This window comes from Pelecanus crispus, chromosome 10 (genome assembly GCF_030463565.1).
Source record: "Pelecanus crispus isolate bPelCri1 chromosome 10, bPelCri1.pri, whole genome shotgun sequence".
In the NCBI taxonomy this organism is placed as follows: domain Eukaryota; kingdom Metazoa; phylum Chordata; class Aves; order Pelecaniformes; family Pelecanidae; genus Pelecanus; species Pelecanus crispus.
This window is the reverse complement of record NC_134652.1, coordinates 438,562-454,730: the sequence shown is the minus strand read 5'-3', so window position 1 is coordinate 454,730 and position 16,169 is coordinate 438,562. Positions and strand designations below refer to the sequence as shown.

General features: G+C 42.3%; 1 protein-coding gene across 1 annotated transcript in view; it reads left to right on the top strand.

The window, feature by feature from the left end:
- LOC104028907 (inositol polyphosphate-5-phosphatase A) overlaps positions 1 to 16,169 on the top strand; it is a 263,385-nt gene that overhangs the window by 163,374 nt on the left and 83,842 nt on the right. The window contains exon 8 of the mRNA XM_075717613.1: positions 3,510 to 3,629. Coding sequence (XP_075573728.1) covers positions 3,510 to 3,629 — 120 coding nt within the window. The remainder of the gene's footprint in view (positions 1 to 3,509; positions 3,630 to 16,169) is intronic.

Sequence of the window (16,169 nt, the reverse complement as noted above, 5' to 3'; positions counted from 1 at the left end):
TATAGCCACAAAATACACAGAGCCTGGAAGAGCAGTGCTTGGCTGAGGAACGTTTCTGTTCCATCAGCATTGTTTCAAGGGGTGTCAGACAGGAACACCAAGGAAACCCACATATGTGAAGGGAAGCTGACAGAGATCCTTTGTCCATGGAGTATGCCTGAGCTGCCAAGGATGGGAACAGTACTGGAGCGTACTTGGACAGAGAGCTTAAAATGGGTCTGGTATAACCACCCCCATCCTGCCTAAAAATGGCAGCGAGACTGGACTTTTATTAGAGCTGTGGCAGTTTCATTTTGCCTCCATTCTTCCCATAACGTCTTTTCTCATTTAAGTGTTGGCTACTTTCAATCAGCTACAACCAAATCTTGCCAGCATTTTTTCTGAGTGTGAGAATAAAGCATTTTAAATAGCCTTGTTTCTTATAACAGTCCTCTAGGTCAGACTTACCTCTGCTCTGGTATGTAATTTCTGTTTCTTCATCGTTTAAAAGAAGTTTAAAGAAAACTACTCAATTATACCCAGGAAATTTTTTACCCTTGTCAGTCCAATGCTAGTGTAATAATTATTATTAGTGTTCGTGGAATCTACCCAAAATGTATTTTTTGAAACACTAACCAAAATCGTGCCCTCAAAGTGAAGTGCAACAGCTTTTTTAGCACATAGCAGTATTACACATGTAAGAGCTAATGGGGCACACCACTTTCTGCGGGTGCTGGAGGGACCTACCTCCTTTCCAAAAATAACATTGTCCATGCTATCCCTTAAGTATCCCTTTTGGAGCTTCATAGGAGACACCTTTTCTTCAGTCCCTTAATGCAGTATGCAGGAATTCCTGCATACCCGGGTTTGTTAGGGAGGTGGTGGTGTTGCTAAATCTGTGTGAAAAGAGTATTCCAAGTTTTCTGGTTTCATTGTGACTCAACATGTCCCATCACCAAAAGAGCTTAATCGCAAAGCAGTGAGATGACAGAGGTTTTAAAAACGCAGACCAGGTCTCTAGAACGCAAAAAGCCACAAGCAGAGCAAATATAAAGCAGAATCCCAGCTTAGCCATAACGGCTGGATGGCTTTCTGTTTGCTACTCAAGATGTGTCCTGTCTGTCAGCAGTGGGAAGCCAGAGTTCAGAAAGACAGCTTGCCTTCCAGGTGACTGCCAGCCCGCTGGAAGTGACACCTCGTATACGGTCAACATAGGTGACAATAGGAAGTTCCTCTGCCTGGGCATGTTTGTAACAGAAAATTCCTTCTATGTGAAGGTTTTCTGCCACAGTGAAAAGTGGGATTGTGTGAAGCGATTTAAGGTACAAGAATATAGTTATGCACATGTACGTTGTAAGGCTAGCAGTATTATTATTATTATTATTATTATTATTGTTGTTGTTGTTGTTGTTGTTATTATTATTATTAAAAATACTGTTACCAGCCAAAATCAGCCAAGGCTTGTGCAGTCTCATAGTGAATTCCAGTCCCTGCATCAAGGAACTTATGCACGAACACTGAATAGGATGTGGTTATAAATAGCTGTCACAACAAATGGACGGGAAAATAGGGTGGACACATAGTGATCGCAGGAAGTCATGGATCTGCTAGAGCGGGTCCAGAGGAGGGTCAGGGGGCTGGAGCACCTCTCCTATGAAGAAAGGCTGAGAGAGTTGGGGTTGTTCAGCCTCGACCAGAGAAGGCTCCAAGGAGACCTTATTGCGGACTTTCAATATAGAAAGGGGTCTTACAAGAAAGACAGAGAGACTTTTACAAAGGCCTGTAGTGACAGGACAAGGGGCAATGGTTTTAAACTGAAAGAGCACAGGCTTTGATTGGAAATAAGGAGGGGACTTTTTATGATGAGGGTGGTGAGGCACCGGTACAGGTTGCCCAGAGAAGTTGTGGATGCCCCATCACTGGAAGTGTTCAAAGTCAGGTTGGACAGGGCTTTGAGCAACCTGATCTAGTGCAAGATGCCCCTGCCCATCGCAGGGGAGTGGACTAGATGATCTTTAAAGGTCCCTTCCAGCCCAAACCATTCTCTGATTCTGTGATTTAGCTTTTATGCAGGGGGGCAGAATAAGGTATTTCTGTTTCACAGGTGGTTTAAGTTGGTTTCATGGATTAAGAAGGAACTTTCAGAATATCCCGATTTCTGTTGTCCCCAACCAAACCAACATCCATGGATTTTCCATAGAAGCAATATGATTCTTTTCAGAAATCTCTTCTGTCAGTCTTTGGCCATCCTGCAGGGCAGACACTGGGCACTGTAACGGCAGTCCTCAACTCCTGTGTGTTCCTCCTGGAGGGCAGAGCTCCCAAAGCCAAGACAGCGTTTGCCCCTTGGGGATATTTCCTTCTAGAGTGCCCTACCAGTCGTTGGCAGGGGATGCCAATGCCATGGGCTTTGGCTGAGCTAGCCTGCAGCCAGGTGAAGGCACCGCTCTCTGACGCCCTGCCTCACTGCAAAGTAGCAGATGATGAGTTGATACTCCTGTCTTTCAGGTTAGGAAGCAAAGCTGTGAAGTTTTACAGATTTTACTGATTTTCTGAGGCTAGCTCCTCGTCCAACTCTGATGAGGAGCAGCTGAGGGAACTGGGGGTGTTCAGCCTGGAGAAAAGGAGTCTCAGGGGAGACCTTACCACTCTCTACAACCACCTGAAAGGAGGGGGCAGTGAGGGGGGTGTTGGGCTCTTTTCCCAAGTAATGACCGATAGGACGAGAGGATGCAGCCTCAAGTTGCACCAGGGGAGGTTTAGATTGGATATTAGGAAAAATTTCTTCACTGAAAGGGTTGTCAAGGCCCAGAACAGGCTGCCCAGGGAAGTGGCTGAGTCCCTGTGCCTGGGGGTATTTAAAAGATGTGTAGATGTGGTGCTTAGGGACGCGGTTTAGTGGTGGACTTCGCAGTGCTAGGTTAATGGTTGGACTTGATGATCTTAAAGGTCTTTTCCTAAACAATTCTGTGATCCTATGATCCTGCAGGCACAGTCTGAGTTAAACAGCCTGTGTCCTCCTCCTGACTGGAAGTGGTTTGTGGATTGACCACTATCTTCTTGGCACACAGGGACAGATAAGGAGTTGCAGTGATATGATTTAGCCTTTAATGTCAGTAAAATTCTCCTGTCAATAGCTTTTCATTTTGTTTATTGCAAAGCCACAGTTCTACTAGGTATTTAGCTACAGCTTTATAAACTTGAAGTTGTTTTTTTACACATTCAATCTTGTTAGAGGGTACTGCTTGATTTCTGGGAATTGTAACTGACAAATAGCTTTGCATTTTCATATTATGCATATTTTAAGCAAAAGCCTAGATGCAGTCTTACCTGTGGATGCGTTATCATAAGTTTGATGATAGCCTTTAACAATTTTCTGATGATGATAGCTTTATTTGCACAGTCTGTGTGAGTAAATACTAAGGTAACATAAGAGAGAATATAGTGTTATTATGTTGAATGCTTTGCTGATGCAACAAATGTTTTTTTCTTTTATCCTGAATCATTTTTTTTTTCCTTTTTTGTCATAGTGCCTTTGACTTGGTAAACATTCATCTTTTCCATGATGCTTCCAATTTAATTGCTTGGGAAACAAGCCCATCGGTTTACTCAGGAATACGGCATAAGGCTCTTGGCTATGTACTTGATAGGTATGTATTAGCCTTTACTAGCCTCTTTCAATCTTCTGTGTTCACAAGCAGCATATAAAAGATGTTTAAAAAGGTGCGTCAGAAATGTAGAACTTTTTATTCTGTGAACTGGAAATGGTCACACTTTTCTAGATGGTGGCAATTACAGATCAGTTTTTATGACACTTACTCTTTTAAGCAAATTACTGAGATTGGAAAATCTCTCTGAAGCCACCAGAACTTGTACAGTAGAAAGTGGGTTTATTTTTCAGATGTGTTAATTAGCTTCTTTTTAGTCTGCATGGAGTCTAATAAAGCTGCCATTCAAGTATGTTTTCAGTTACAGAATAATAAAATAATTCTGGTTGGAAGAGACCTGTGGGAGTCTCTTAGTTCATCCTCCTGCTCAGAGCAGGACTGACTTCAACATCAGATCAGGTTGTCGGAGGCTTAGCCAGCTGAGCTTTGAAAAGCTGCATGCATGGTGCTTCTCTGGGCCACCCAGTACTGCGTTTGACTACCATCATAGCGAAACTTTTTCTCCCTGATACCCAGTCAGAATTTCCCTCAAAGCAGTTTGTGTCCATCACCCCTCATCTTTTGGTGTGCGTTGCTGAGAAGAGTGTGGCTCTGTTTTCTCTGTAACTACCAAATAGATAAAGCCAGCAACAAAGTTCTCCCGTAGCCATCTTTTCTGTAAACTGAACAAATCCAGCTCTTTCAGCCTCTCCTCATAAGTTATGAGCTCCCACCCCGCCAACATTAAACCCTGTGGTGTTTTAATCTCAATACTAGCTGAGTGCAGTAGGCAGCTAATCTTTTTCAAGCAGCAGCACAGCATTCGTGCGCAGTCATCACTGTTATTAATAACATCATGGTTTATAATGGTGTTACAGAGTTGATTCATCTGATGGGTGGTACAATACAGAGGATAGTCCCAAAAATACCCAACAATTTACAGCTGCCCTAATTAGCAGTTATAAAGTCAGAAAAAAAGACAGCTTTTTCTTGAGTAAGAAAAAGTTATTTCTGCATGGGCGTACATGTATTGGCAAAGTAAACAGGTATTCCTCTGACGAGGTACTGCCTGCCCTCATGTTTGCCTGAGAAATAGAGCTTTAACGTGCCTCTTCAAAGCAGCCATGGCATACGCTGCGATCTGTGGCATGAGATGGTGCTTAAGACAAACCGCTTAGGCTGGAAAAAAATAAGAGCGGAACACTTTATCTGCTGTTTTCCTGTCCCAGTCCCTGGCGCCGGCGGCCCGCGGCAGCGTGCGGTGTGCTGGGGCTGCCTCCGGCAGCGGCGTTGCGGGTGCCGGCGCGTGCCAGGCTCAGAGCAGCGAGACCCCGGCGAGCGCGGGGCCGCTGCTGCCCTTCCCCACGGCGAAGCTGGGGCGAGGGTCGCTTGGCTGGTCTTGCTGCGGGGCACCGAGTGCTGCGGCCTGGCAGGTCCCAGCCCCGTGCCACCGCCCGGCACAGACCGGCGGTGGGTGCCGCGTTGGTGACGAGGGCTGGCGCGTTGCGGCTGGCGCGTTGCGGCTGGCCGAGGGGAGGAGAGCACGGGCCTGGGGCTCGTGGGGAGTCCTCGCCCAACACGACTTCGACCATGGCCGGGGGGGGCTGAGAGGGACGACGGGCTTGATGTGGCTCTTCCTTCCGGCATCTGCTTGCAGCCTTCCCCGTGTACTGCAAATGCAGTGAGGAGTTCCCCACCGACAAGGAACTGTTGACTCTCGTGACTCTCTGGCAGCAACATCGATGTTAAAGACACTCCTGAACCAAATTACGTTATGTGTTGAAAAATATCTTTCCATATGCAGTGTTGTTGTTTTTCCCTATGTAGATTTTCACTGAAAAAGGTTCTGAAATGTGGAATGGAGTATAAATATCTTTTCAGTCACATTCTGTTCAAAGTTTTACTTCTTTCTGTAAGTTTTATCTTATTTAAAGACAGGCAGATACTTTAGCAAAAGAGACTGCTTTTTCCACTATGTATCAAGAGGTGCTTTTCCTATGCACCCCAGCAGAGGGCTAAGTAGGAATTTCTCCAAAACAGGCATTTATTTTCACTTTTGGGGGTGATACAAGGATGAAGAGGAAAAACTCGGTATGTCTTCCCTTGTATCACTTGTAAAACCTGTTCAAATCATCAGAAAACACTGGAGGCTCTTGGAAGGTTTGCACATAGGTAGCACGCAGTGGTTTATGAAAGATCCCTTATTTAGGGGACAGAGACACAGTAAGATCAGGATCTACTCTCAGTGCACTTTGACACACAGATTTTTGAGTTCTGTTACACAGAGCAGTGTGGGAAAGACCTATTTTTATTTCATTTTTTCTTGGCTCCATTGGTCTCCTCTCCTTTTCTTATGCTTTGCATGAGGGAACTTTAGCAAACCTGTATAAACCTTTTGCATTATTTATTGCACACTTGTTTACAGCATACAGTGTGCTTCATTAGCTAATTTTGGCTTTGGACCTCCCACGATGCCCTGGCAAGGGTAAGGTAATAAGACTGTAGTATTAGTGTCAGCTGTGGGTCAGAGATGTCATGATGGTATATCATTAAAATGTGACACTGCCAAAAACTGCCCCAACTCCCCTGTCCTTAGAAAAGAAAACCTTCGATTTTAGGTTGCACGCTACTACTGTGAGCTTGCATTCAGATGAATTGTTCATTTTGAGAGAGCAGCCAGCCGCAGATCCGGACCTCCATAGTGAAATGATGGGATGACTCGCACAAAAGGGGAGTTCTGTAAGAGCAGTGAATAATGGGAAACCCCTTTCATCGGCATTGCTAACCTTTTGGCAGCCACCAGCAAACTCTATTCTGATCTGCTGATTGGGGAGGACAATACACTGAAGCTCACTTTGAATGAATGCTACCACCAACAGTGTCCCCATTCAGAGGGTTTTGGGAACCATCTTTGACCATTGTCTGCCATCACTCCTTCAGACAGTAGGAAAAGGGAAAGTGAGAGCGTCTATAGGGGAAAAGTACTTCTTTTCTTGGCTTTAATCTCTCTTTAAAGCTTCATAGATCTACATTTCCAGCTGAGCTACTGGAACTATGCAGTGTCAGATAAATACAGAAGAGAGAGGTTTCAAGCTGAGCTTTTAAATCCCCTTATCTGCATGAACTAATAATGCAGATTTAGTGCTGTTAAAAACAGAGACTGATAAGTCTTTTCCTTTAAAGCCTTTAAACTGCTAAAGAGCATTTAACAGCAATGCAGTTCAAACCCGGTGAACAATACTGAGAAGGAAAACAGTTTAATGAGCTAAACCTTCACTGAATGAAACAGAAACACCTTCTCACAGTTGATTTAGGTCACTGTGGGAGTAGTGAGAGCATAGTTCTGTTCAAGCTGCATCTTCATAAACATGAATTAAGTGCAGCCTTTTCATGTAAGGTAAAAGCTATCACAGGAGTTTGAAATACAAAAATGGAAAAGAGTTTGCAAATAAAGCTCGAATTAATTAGTTTAACTCTTAAAATCATCAGGGAAGTTGGTTTTCCCAAAATTATTTTGACTACAAGGTTTTAACACATAGGCATGAAGCTGCACAACATCTCTAAATTACTGAGAAGGGGAGTGATTGGGGGGGGGAAACAAAAGAAAAACTGTTGAGTGATTTAAAGGTGCCTCTAAAAGTTTTCTCCTGAGGGATTCTATTAATAATCATAATAACATGTTTTGGGAGTAGAAAGGTTTAATCTTACAATGGTGTTCTGAAGTGATTTAGCTCTAAAAATTAATTACATAGCGAGAAGAATGCTTTTAAAGACAGCTAGCTGGTGTGTGCTGAGCCAGATTGGTTTTAGCATTTGCCATTTAGCAAGTGTGAAGAAAATGTGGTGCTAGACAGAGTCTTTAAAGACTAAGAGAGTTGGAATTACACCGGTGTTAAGCAAATATTTGCTTGTATATTTACAAATACATATACAGTGTATATGTAGAAAATTGGTGTGTGTAGTGAGTCTTTGTCAACCCTAATGTAAACCCAAACTAAATTCCCAGAATTCAGTTACATTGTTCCAGATAGACACAGATACAGTCAAAACTGCATTTGCTTTATAAATGTGAATAAGAACACCTGCTTTATGTTTTGTGGGGCAAAAAAATTCTTCCAGGCCCATTTTGGATAATTCTGACGTACAATTAGCCCTATTTACATACTACTTGCATTTTTGTATTTTCTAAAGTTGGAGGGTTTAAGCTATACGTGAAAGTAAGAAGGGAAATGTAGTTTACATTTTAGTTTAGTCTTTCATACAGCTGCTGTATTTAATGCTTGTGCATATGTCATTAATTAATCATATCGGCGTATTAGTCATGTCCTTCAGACGCTGGCGAAAAGTGTCTACTGAATGTAATAGCCGGGCTAGGGAACGAGTAGAAGCTGTAGGATAGGGTCCTTTAAAAGTATTAGAAGAGAGTTTGCGAAGGACAAGGACGTGAGATGTTAGCCTGATACTGTGGTTCTTGGTGTGCCAGCCATTTAAACTTCCTGAAATTATCTACAGCATTCAGATCCATAAAATGAATGTGTTTTTTTTTAAAGAAAGTGACAGTGCTCTTCTGTTTTCCTATTGAAATGTTCCCTGGCCTAGTTCAACAGAAACATTTTTACATTACAACTGTGAAATCTTGGCATAAAGCTCCCCTTTGTGCCCTTCATTATTTTCTCACAAATATAGTCCATTGTCACATAGCTGAAGTTAATTTGATCAACATTGGGACATTTAACTTTTATGTCCGGTCAAAGGAGCTGTTTCATGCTCATTTTGGGTATTCAAAAGAAATGATTGCCAGAAAAATAATGTTACTATTAACAATTCAGAGCAATTAGTTTCCCAGGGAGAGGCGATGTGATGCACCGGCTCCACACAACTATTCTTTGTCATTTTATGGATGCTCATCAGTCAACTGTCACATCTTCTCAAAGACCCCTCCAATCTAAATGTTTCTCTTTGGGCTTTTCCCAGAACTAGCAGCTGAATGAGCAAAAGAAAAGCCACTTAGTTTCTAGGCAAAGGAAAACTTCACTCTAAAGATCTGGGTCATTTGAGAAGATCCTAGGAGTAGCTCACTTTGGGGGGGGGGGGAGTTGGATTTTTTTTAAATTTTATTTATTTTTTGCAACAGTGATTTTCGCATCGAGTGAAAACTCTCCGTAATCATGTGCCTTCAAACATTTAGTGAAATTTCTGTGTATTCAGATAGAATGCACTCCCAGGGCAAATAAACCTTCCATCCAAATGTCTTCTAACAAAGGTTTAAAACCCTAGATCACATTCAAAAAGACAGCTTTTCATTAAACCCCCTGAGGCTCATCTCATTAATATTCAGTCATCCCCCCCTTTAAACTAAGGTTAAGTGCTCTCAAAATTAGCGTGTTTGTATAATATGCTCTTTAAAGAGCAAATCCAGCAAAATTGTCTTGTTACTTTCAACCTGTCAAATACAGTCAAAGACACTTTTTCCTTGCTTCTTGATTTTCTGCTGGCTCGAGCTTTTGCATGTTTGATGCCGTTGTCAAAGATTTAACTCGTATGTCCTTCCGGTGTACACAAACACATTTTGAATTTTATTTAGGTTATATTTTCAGCAGAAAAATAATTTTTACATGCATTGTAATGGCAAATACATATTATTATAATTTTAAGGACGCAATAAATGCATTTCATAATAAGTGAATGATGATTTCTGATAGTCCTAGTCAGTAATTTTGCCCTTATTCTGTTGTTTTCAGCATTTGGGGCTCTTTGTTGGTTGGTTGGTTTGGGGGTTTTTTGGCATTAGTTAATAACTGAACAGGTCATTAATAAATTTGCCGCATTTATTATTCAAATTGTAAATTAAAGATCTGGTTTTTCTCTCATGATAAAAAGAAATCTGTAAAACAATAGCAGGTTTGGACGCAAAGATCCGACTGGAGAGTCAGCAATCCAAAATCCAGAACTTGAAGAACGTGCAGGTCTCGCACAGAAAGGTGCCGCTTAAGAACAGAACAGTGGGGATACACTAAGTCACTCTTCACTTTGCCTAATATGGATAGAATTGGGGCCCTTTCAGGCAAAATGCTGAAAATAAAAGCTCTGAGGTTTCCTGGAGGGGGTTTTGAGAGTTGTTTTCGCAGAAGCAAGCTCGCTGTCCTGTGGTGTGGATCGCAGTAAGGGATCGCCAAGTCTGCTTGTGAGCTGGGGCCGCTTTCGGCAGCGCTCTGAGCCTCCGCCTCATCTTTCCGAAGGGCTTTGCTCCTTTTTACCTGGTTTGCAGTTCTCCTGGAGCTGCCTCAGTTGGCTACCGTGTCTTTCTAGTAGAATATAACTGATGTAACTACAGGCTAGATTGGAGGTATTGTAAAAAACTACCACTCCCAGGAGAATTTGTGTAATTAAACACAGACAACTGAAGAAAAGAGAGAATGCCTCCTAAAAAAGAAATGGCTGCAAATAACTTGTTGCCTGCTGGACTTTGCTCTGAAAATGGCTCTATATGACAATGTGCAGAGTGCGTCACATTCTTGCTGAGTTATATTTCTCTTTTTACTGTAATTTGTTCCTTAGAGAGTCTGGAGCTAGATAAAGAGCAGTCATTAGCGTCTAGCTAAAGGTGACACTCACATCAGCATTCGTTGTGGTTTGTGTCTTTTGAAATGTTCTATCATATAGCCATATAATCTTCCAGGATAGCTATGATTCAATTAAGAAGAATCTATATGGGCTGTTGATCCAATTTTTATTCATTTGCAGAGAAATGAAAATAAATTGCTATTGTGATTTTATTTACAATGCTCGCTGTAAGATGATGCTATGAGCTGATAGTTATAAAACGGAGAAATGGTTGAAAGAGCTCCATTCTGCTGCCATTTGAGTCTATGGGCACTAAGTGAAAGCCATCTTTCAACATTTTTACTCCCGTAGGAAGGTAGGATCACTATGTGAGAAGGTGGTTGTCTTTTGAGTCTTGTATTGTGTGTCCTGGAAAGATACGTATTCTCCCTAACAGGTAAATAACCAGATGCAAGTTACAGCATTTTTAGCCGCTTGTCTGTCTGTACAAGTGCTGAAGCAGTTGTAGACGGATGTGGCAGACGTTCTTCATGGACTGGCAGGTAAATAGCTGCAACTGCTTCACCTCTTATGAAAGCTGCTTTATCTTTCTTCTGTCGGCGTAGGGTTTAAGATGCAGCTAAGATCATTCAGTTTCTCACTCCAACAAGTAAAATGGTCCTGCTATCTCTGTATCCACCAGAAATTTCTTTGTTCAAACCTAATGTTGACAGCTCTCATTTTTTTAATAGGTGTGCCCTTTTGAAAGAGAGGGTTTTTTTCCCTTCTCGTTAGCACTTCAAGTGTTTCTGTCATGTCACCCCTCATTTCTTTCCTCTCTTAGTTCAGTAGTCCACTGTAGTGCGATTTTCAAAGGGATAAATGCCCAAGCTAACAATTAACTATGTAAAATTCGTTTCTAGTTAGCTTTTCTCAACATCAAGCATTTTTTAATCCTTTGTGAGTGAAGTCTTTCTGAGTTTCTAGTAATTTGCGTTACCCTTTTCTGGAAGTGGGTGGTTTTATTTTTAATTCACAGTCCCTCTGAGCCTAGCTGTTTCCCCAGGCAAGCCGATGGAAGCGTATGGGTTTCTGTCGCTGGCAGCGCACCGTGGTGTGACGTGGCCGGTGTCCGTCGCCTTCCCCTGTCCCCTTTTCCCATGCGGCCATCCGCAGGAGGTCGGACTGGGAAAGGTGTTTGTTGCAAGCCTGGCGAGATACAAATCTGGCAAGATTTCTTAACCATTTGCTGCTGTTCCTGCCGATGAACTGTTTAGGACATACAGTGCCTCTGTTCTGAATTTTTCTAGATTTGTCACAAAAAATACTTTTCCCAGCCTTGATGAGTTAACGGATCAGTATGCCATTGCCGCGTATCCTGGTTATTTTCTGGCTTGCTATTTGCACTTTTAACACTAAGCGAACACCAGATTTTTGCTTTACTCCCACACGTCCAAGCCCTGCAGAACAGTAAGCAAGAACTGCAACATCTCAGTCTTCGTGTAAAGTGAGATGCGGCAGTTATCTGCTGCCTGCTTGTGACCAAGTGTTACTAGCACTGAGGAGTGCCAGAAGTTACGTGGAGGAATTTTAATCTTCCACAATAAAGTAAAGGAAGATTCAAAAAGACGTGCAATTTCTCTGGTTTCTTCTTGTTGTTTTCTCTCACATCAGATGAAGAGCAAGAAAATTTCTTTGTAACATAACACCAGTGCCATAGCATTGTACTCTCCTGTAGCAAAATTGACAAGTACTTACATCATTATACATGGCTGCTATTTCATTAGGCGAATGTCAGTGTCAGGTAAGATCATGGTTTTGTCAATATAATGAAAATACCAGTCAAGTGAGGAAAAAGTCACAATTTTCCAGCTCTAAAAATTGATTTTTATTGCTCTTCTTGTAATCCTTTCTTTGGATTAAGTATTTATTATTGATGTGGTCTTTCTTTTAATCTTAATAGCTGCTGACAGTGTAATTAATTAAAAAATACAACATTTTTGCCCAAATGGCACTATATTGAAATTAAAAGTGAACATCACATATTAGTTAAACAGCCCTGGCAAATGTCTTGAGTGCTAAAATGATTGCCTAAGCTTCTTGACAATTCCCTTCATCTTGCTGTATGCTGCCTGACCTTTTGAGATGTTTTGGTGTTATTAATAGGTTTTAGCTATTATATCAGAAAGAACAAGGCACAAAAATATGATAAACTTTATCTTTTTAATGACAGTGCTACAACACCTTAGGCATGTCAATGAAGGCACTTACATCACATCTTTTGAGGCACACTTAGATAGTCACCAGGTAACTTTTATGCAGAATTGATGGGGATTTTTCTGGAATTTTTCTCCAAATGTATATCTGAGAATGCAAAACAGTGCAAGCTGAGCGCTAACTGAGCCAGAAGGGAGGCAATACACAGAGGAGATGACAGGGTTCTGTTTCAAAGCTTTCTCTAAAACCTCTGCTGGAGGTGGATCCCCCATGGACCAGTTCTTGACGTGCAGGTGTGCAAGCTGGTCTCTTTGACTAAAACTTAGGAAGGAAGAGGTGATGAGTGTAGAAATGGCAGATACCTGAAAGGCCACACAGCAATCCCGTGTCTAGTTTTGTGTAAGCCAAAACCTAACCTTCCCATTCTCTTCGTCTTCAGTTCCTTAACATGGCTGTGGTAGAAGACAGGTTTCACTGTCGTCGTTCCTTGACTTTCCACCAGAAGTCACTGCAGGAGTTGTTATAACCTCTGGCATTGTAGATTTATGGACAAGAAAGCATGTATAGCCTTCTTAACCACAGGTCACCTGCTACCTCCATGCTAGCTCTTGGCTTCCACCGACAGGATGGTCAATTCACATCCTGCATTTTTTTTTTGTTTTAACCTCTTTCTAAACATTCCTGTTTGGGGTAAGATCCTCTCTTGTCAAAAAACGTTAGTCGAGCGCGCCCTTCGCAAAGCGCGGGCACGAGGTGCAAGCCCGCTGCCTGCGCAGTCTGGCTGCGGGGTGCGTACGGGGCTGCGGAGCGCCTGGCAGTGCGGCCGTGCCGGCAGCCTTGCCGTGGCCCTCCCGGCGCCGCGCGGTGACTCCTGCCACTGGACGTGGGCCGGGCGTCCGGGCGTCCGCGCTGCACGCGAAGGGTGCAGATGGCCCCGCTCGCGCGGTCTCCGCGGTGCTTCCCGAACGCTTCACCGATCGGCCAAAATGTGAAGAGGTTTCACCGTCCCATGCAGAGATGTAGGCCGGTGGTACTTGTACCAGACTCACATCAAAAGGGAACCTGTGGTTCAAAGCTCTGCTTGGGTCAACAGGAAACAAGATCAGCAGTTTAACCCGAGAAACAGTTGCCACACCAAGACTGAGCTGTGCTCTCTTCTCTACGTAGTTAGTTGTGATTTACTTAGGAAAGGACATTTTATATAGGCAGTGGCACGTTCTCTGTAAAAGCAGCTTTTGTGCCTTTAATTCCTCTGCATGGATAATGTGTAAAAATAAAAAGAATGTGGAAAGATAATATCTTACCCCAGAAATTGTAGGAGTAATACGGAAGTGCTCATATTAGCTAGGATTTAGCTTAAACACATTCAGTTATTATAAAAATTTGCTCACTGAATAAAATATGGCTTGACCTCTGGATTGTTTCTTCCCAAGAAAAGTGACAGTGTCCCTCCTTCTCGTCCATTCAGCCTGCTTGGCAGAGCTGCAAGTTTTTTGTTTTGTTTTGTTATGTTATTGTTGTGTTTAAAAAAAAAACAAAAAAAACCCTCAAGCCCCTCTTTTCAGCAGTGTCAAGTTAGGATGAATTGGCCAGGGAGGCATGTTTATAGACTGTGTGAAGAACTTTGTCTTTGTGTGGGAATGCTGGTGACACTGGTATGGCTTGCCTGAATGAACTGCGATGACGCGGCTAATAAGGTGTCCTGCTGAGCGCCGCTGCAGCCTTTCTCAGACCTCCCACTTAATGCCATTCAGCTCCAGCTCAGTGTAGCTAATTTTTCCCATTCCCTCAATTCTTTAGGCCTCCTTACAAACAGAAAAGTCAACTTTCACACCGAGGAGAAGATAAGTGCTTTAGGAAATAATCGTGTAAACAGAATGTTACCTTCTGACCTGATGCTGATACCTTGGTCTGGGACAAAACCCAGCTGGCTATTGCATTAGACATGGCTATTAAAGGAATAATGCTGCTGATCCTCCTTACAAAGTGCCCTGAGAAATGGTTTAGCCAAATCACAGTGGCTCTTGTCACACTGAATCACGTTCAGCTGCTCTCTTCCATGACCAAATTGCTGATATTTAGCCGCTTCCTTGTCTTCTTTCTTGTGACAGTATGGGAGGGGGATAAGTATGAAAGCAAGGAAAAGTCAGTCATGTTTCTGATTGCCGCCTTATTTTCTGGCTGAATTTCAGTGCTTTGGAACATACACACAGCACACTGTATAGCTTTTATATAAAAGAGAGTGCATTTCATAAAGTATCTTTAATTGTAACTACTATAGTGAGTACTTCAAAATAAATTACAAAAGGATTTCAGTGATTCCAATAACAGAGATCTGTTCATTTTAAGATTGCACTAAGCAATTACTGTTGGTGTTCTGCGTAGAGACTAAAATTAATAACTAGACCCAGATTTCCAGTAGTATCGAGGAGAAGAGGAACCTCTGCCTCTTACTCATTTTAGTCTTGGTAGGAATATGGCATCCAGATCTCCTAAATGGCTTTGAAAAAACTTACCCTTCGCAATCGTTTGGCTGACGCTGCCATCCAGACTGAGGTCTGTCTGTACGTCAGAGTAATTTGACATGTCCTAGGCTCCAGGACCGAACCCTGAGCATTTGCTTCTGCTGTGGCATTTGTTTGACTTCTCTGTAGGTTTGCCTGTCGCGTGGGGCTGGCTGGCCCCTGCTCTGAGCTGGGCAGTGCTTTTGTGGCAGGCTGGCCAAGCTAGCTCAAGCCGAAGCTATTCAGCATCGTAGCTCAGGGGGTTTCAGAGGTTTCTTGTAATTCTCCTGGCACACCCAGAATAACAGACAGCTTTTGTCACAGGTCTTTGGAAAAAATGTGTCGGGGGACTGTCATGCTAAAAAGCACTGATGAGTGGAGGTCATTTTGCTAGAAGCGTTACTGACACAGCAGAGCAAGCACATTTCCAGTGCACCTATAGTAACTTCTTGCTGGGTTTGTAAAGCAGTTTCTGACATCCAGTGTGAGGCAACCTGCAGTTGTTAGAGCAAAATAAGAATTAAACGTATTTACTTTGCAGCAAAGAAATTGCTGTAGTAATTTAACATTAATTTGCACCCTTACTGGTGAAGTTTCTCTTTAAAAAAAAGTGTGAACCATGGATCTGACTCATCAAAACCTTTAAGCATGTGACTAACTTTGACTGTAAACTTCACGTGACAGTTACAGTTGCTTGAGTGTTTCCTTCTTTTACTGTCCTGTCATGTCTAAAAAGCTGTTCAACTCTATTTTAAAAACTGTTTGAGGTCTGCCTCTTCTCAAAATACAACAAAATTTGAAAAGAAACAAGAGAATAACCCAAGCAGTCCAGAAGACTTTCAGTGTAGAGCCATCAGTTAAAAATGTAGAATTAGTTTGAAACCAGCAACATAATTAAGAGAATGTGTTCCAAGTGTGAAGAATCTAATACTATTATGAAGGACTCCTTATGCAGTTAAAACTTCTGTGTTTGTGGAACTAGTAGAAGAGAAATCATCTATGCCATTTATATTTGTGTGCTTTAAAGTTTAACAAGGTCATCAATAAACCCAGTCATAAATGTGCATTTTTTCCCATGGTCCTTATTTCCCATATTGAATTCATTGTTTTGATTTCCAAAATGTGTAGAAGTAAAAGATATTTCTTTGGTATGTTCTAAGTGCAAATAAACTCTTTTCTCATAAGTGATACCTTCTGGAGCAAGAACAAAGGATTAGAAGAGTGAATGTGTTCTTCCAACCTTTTCAAAGGGAAGACTTCTCTTTCTGGAAAAAGAGGG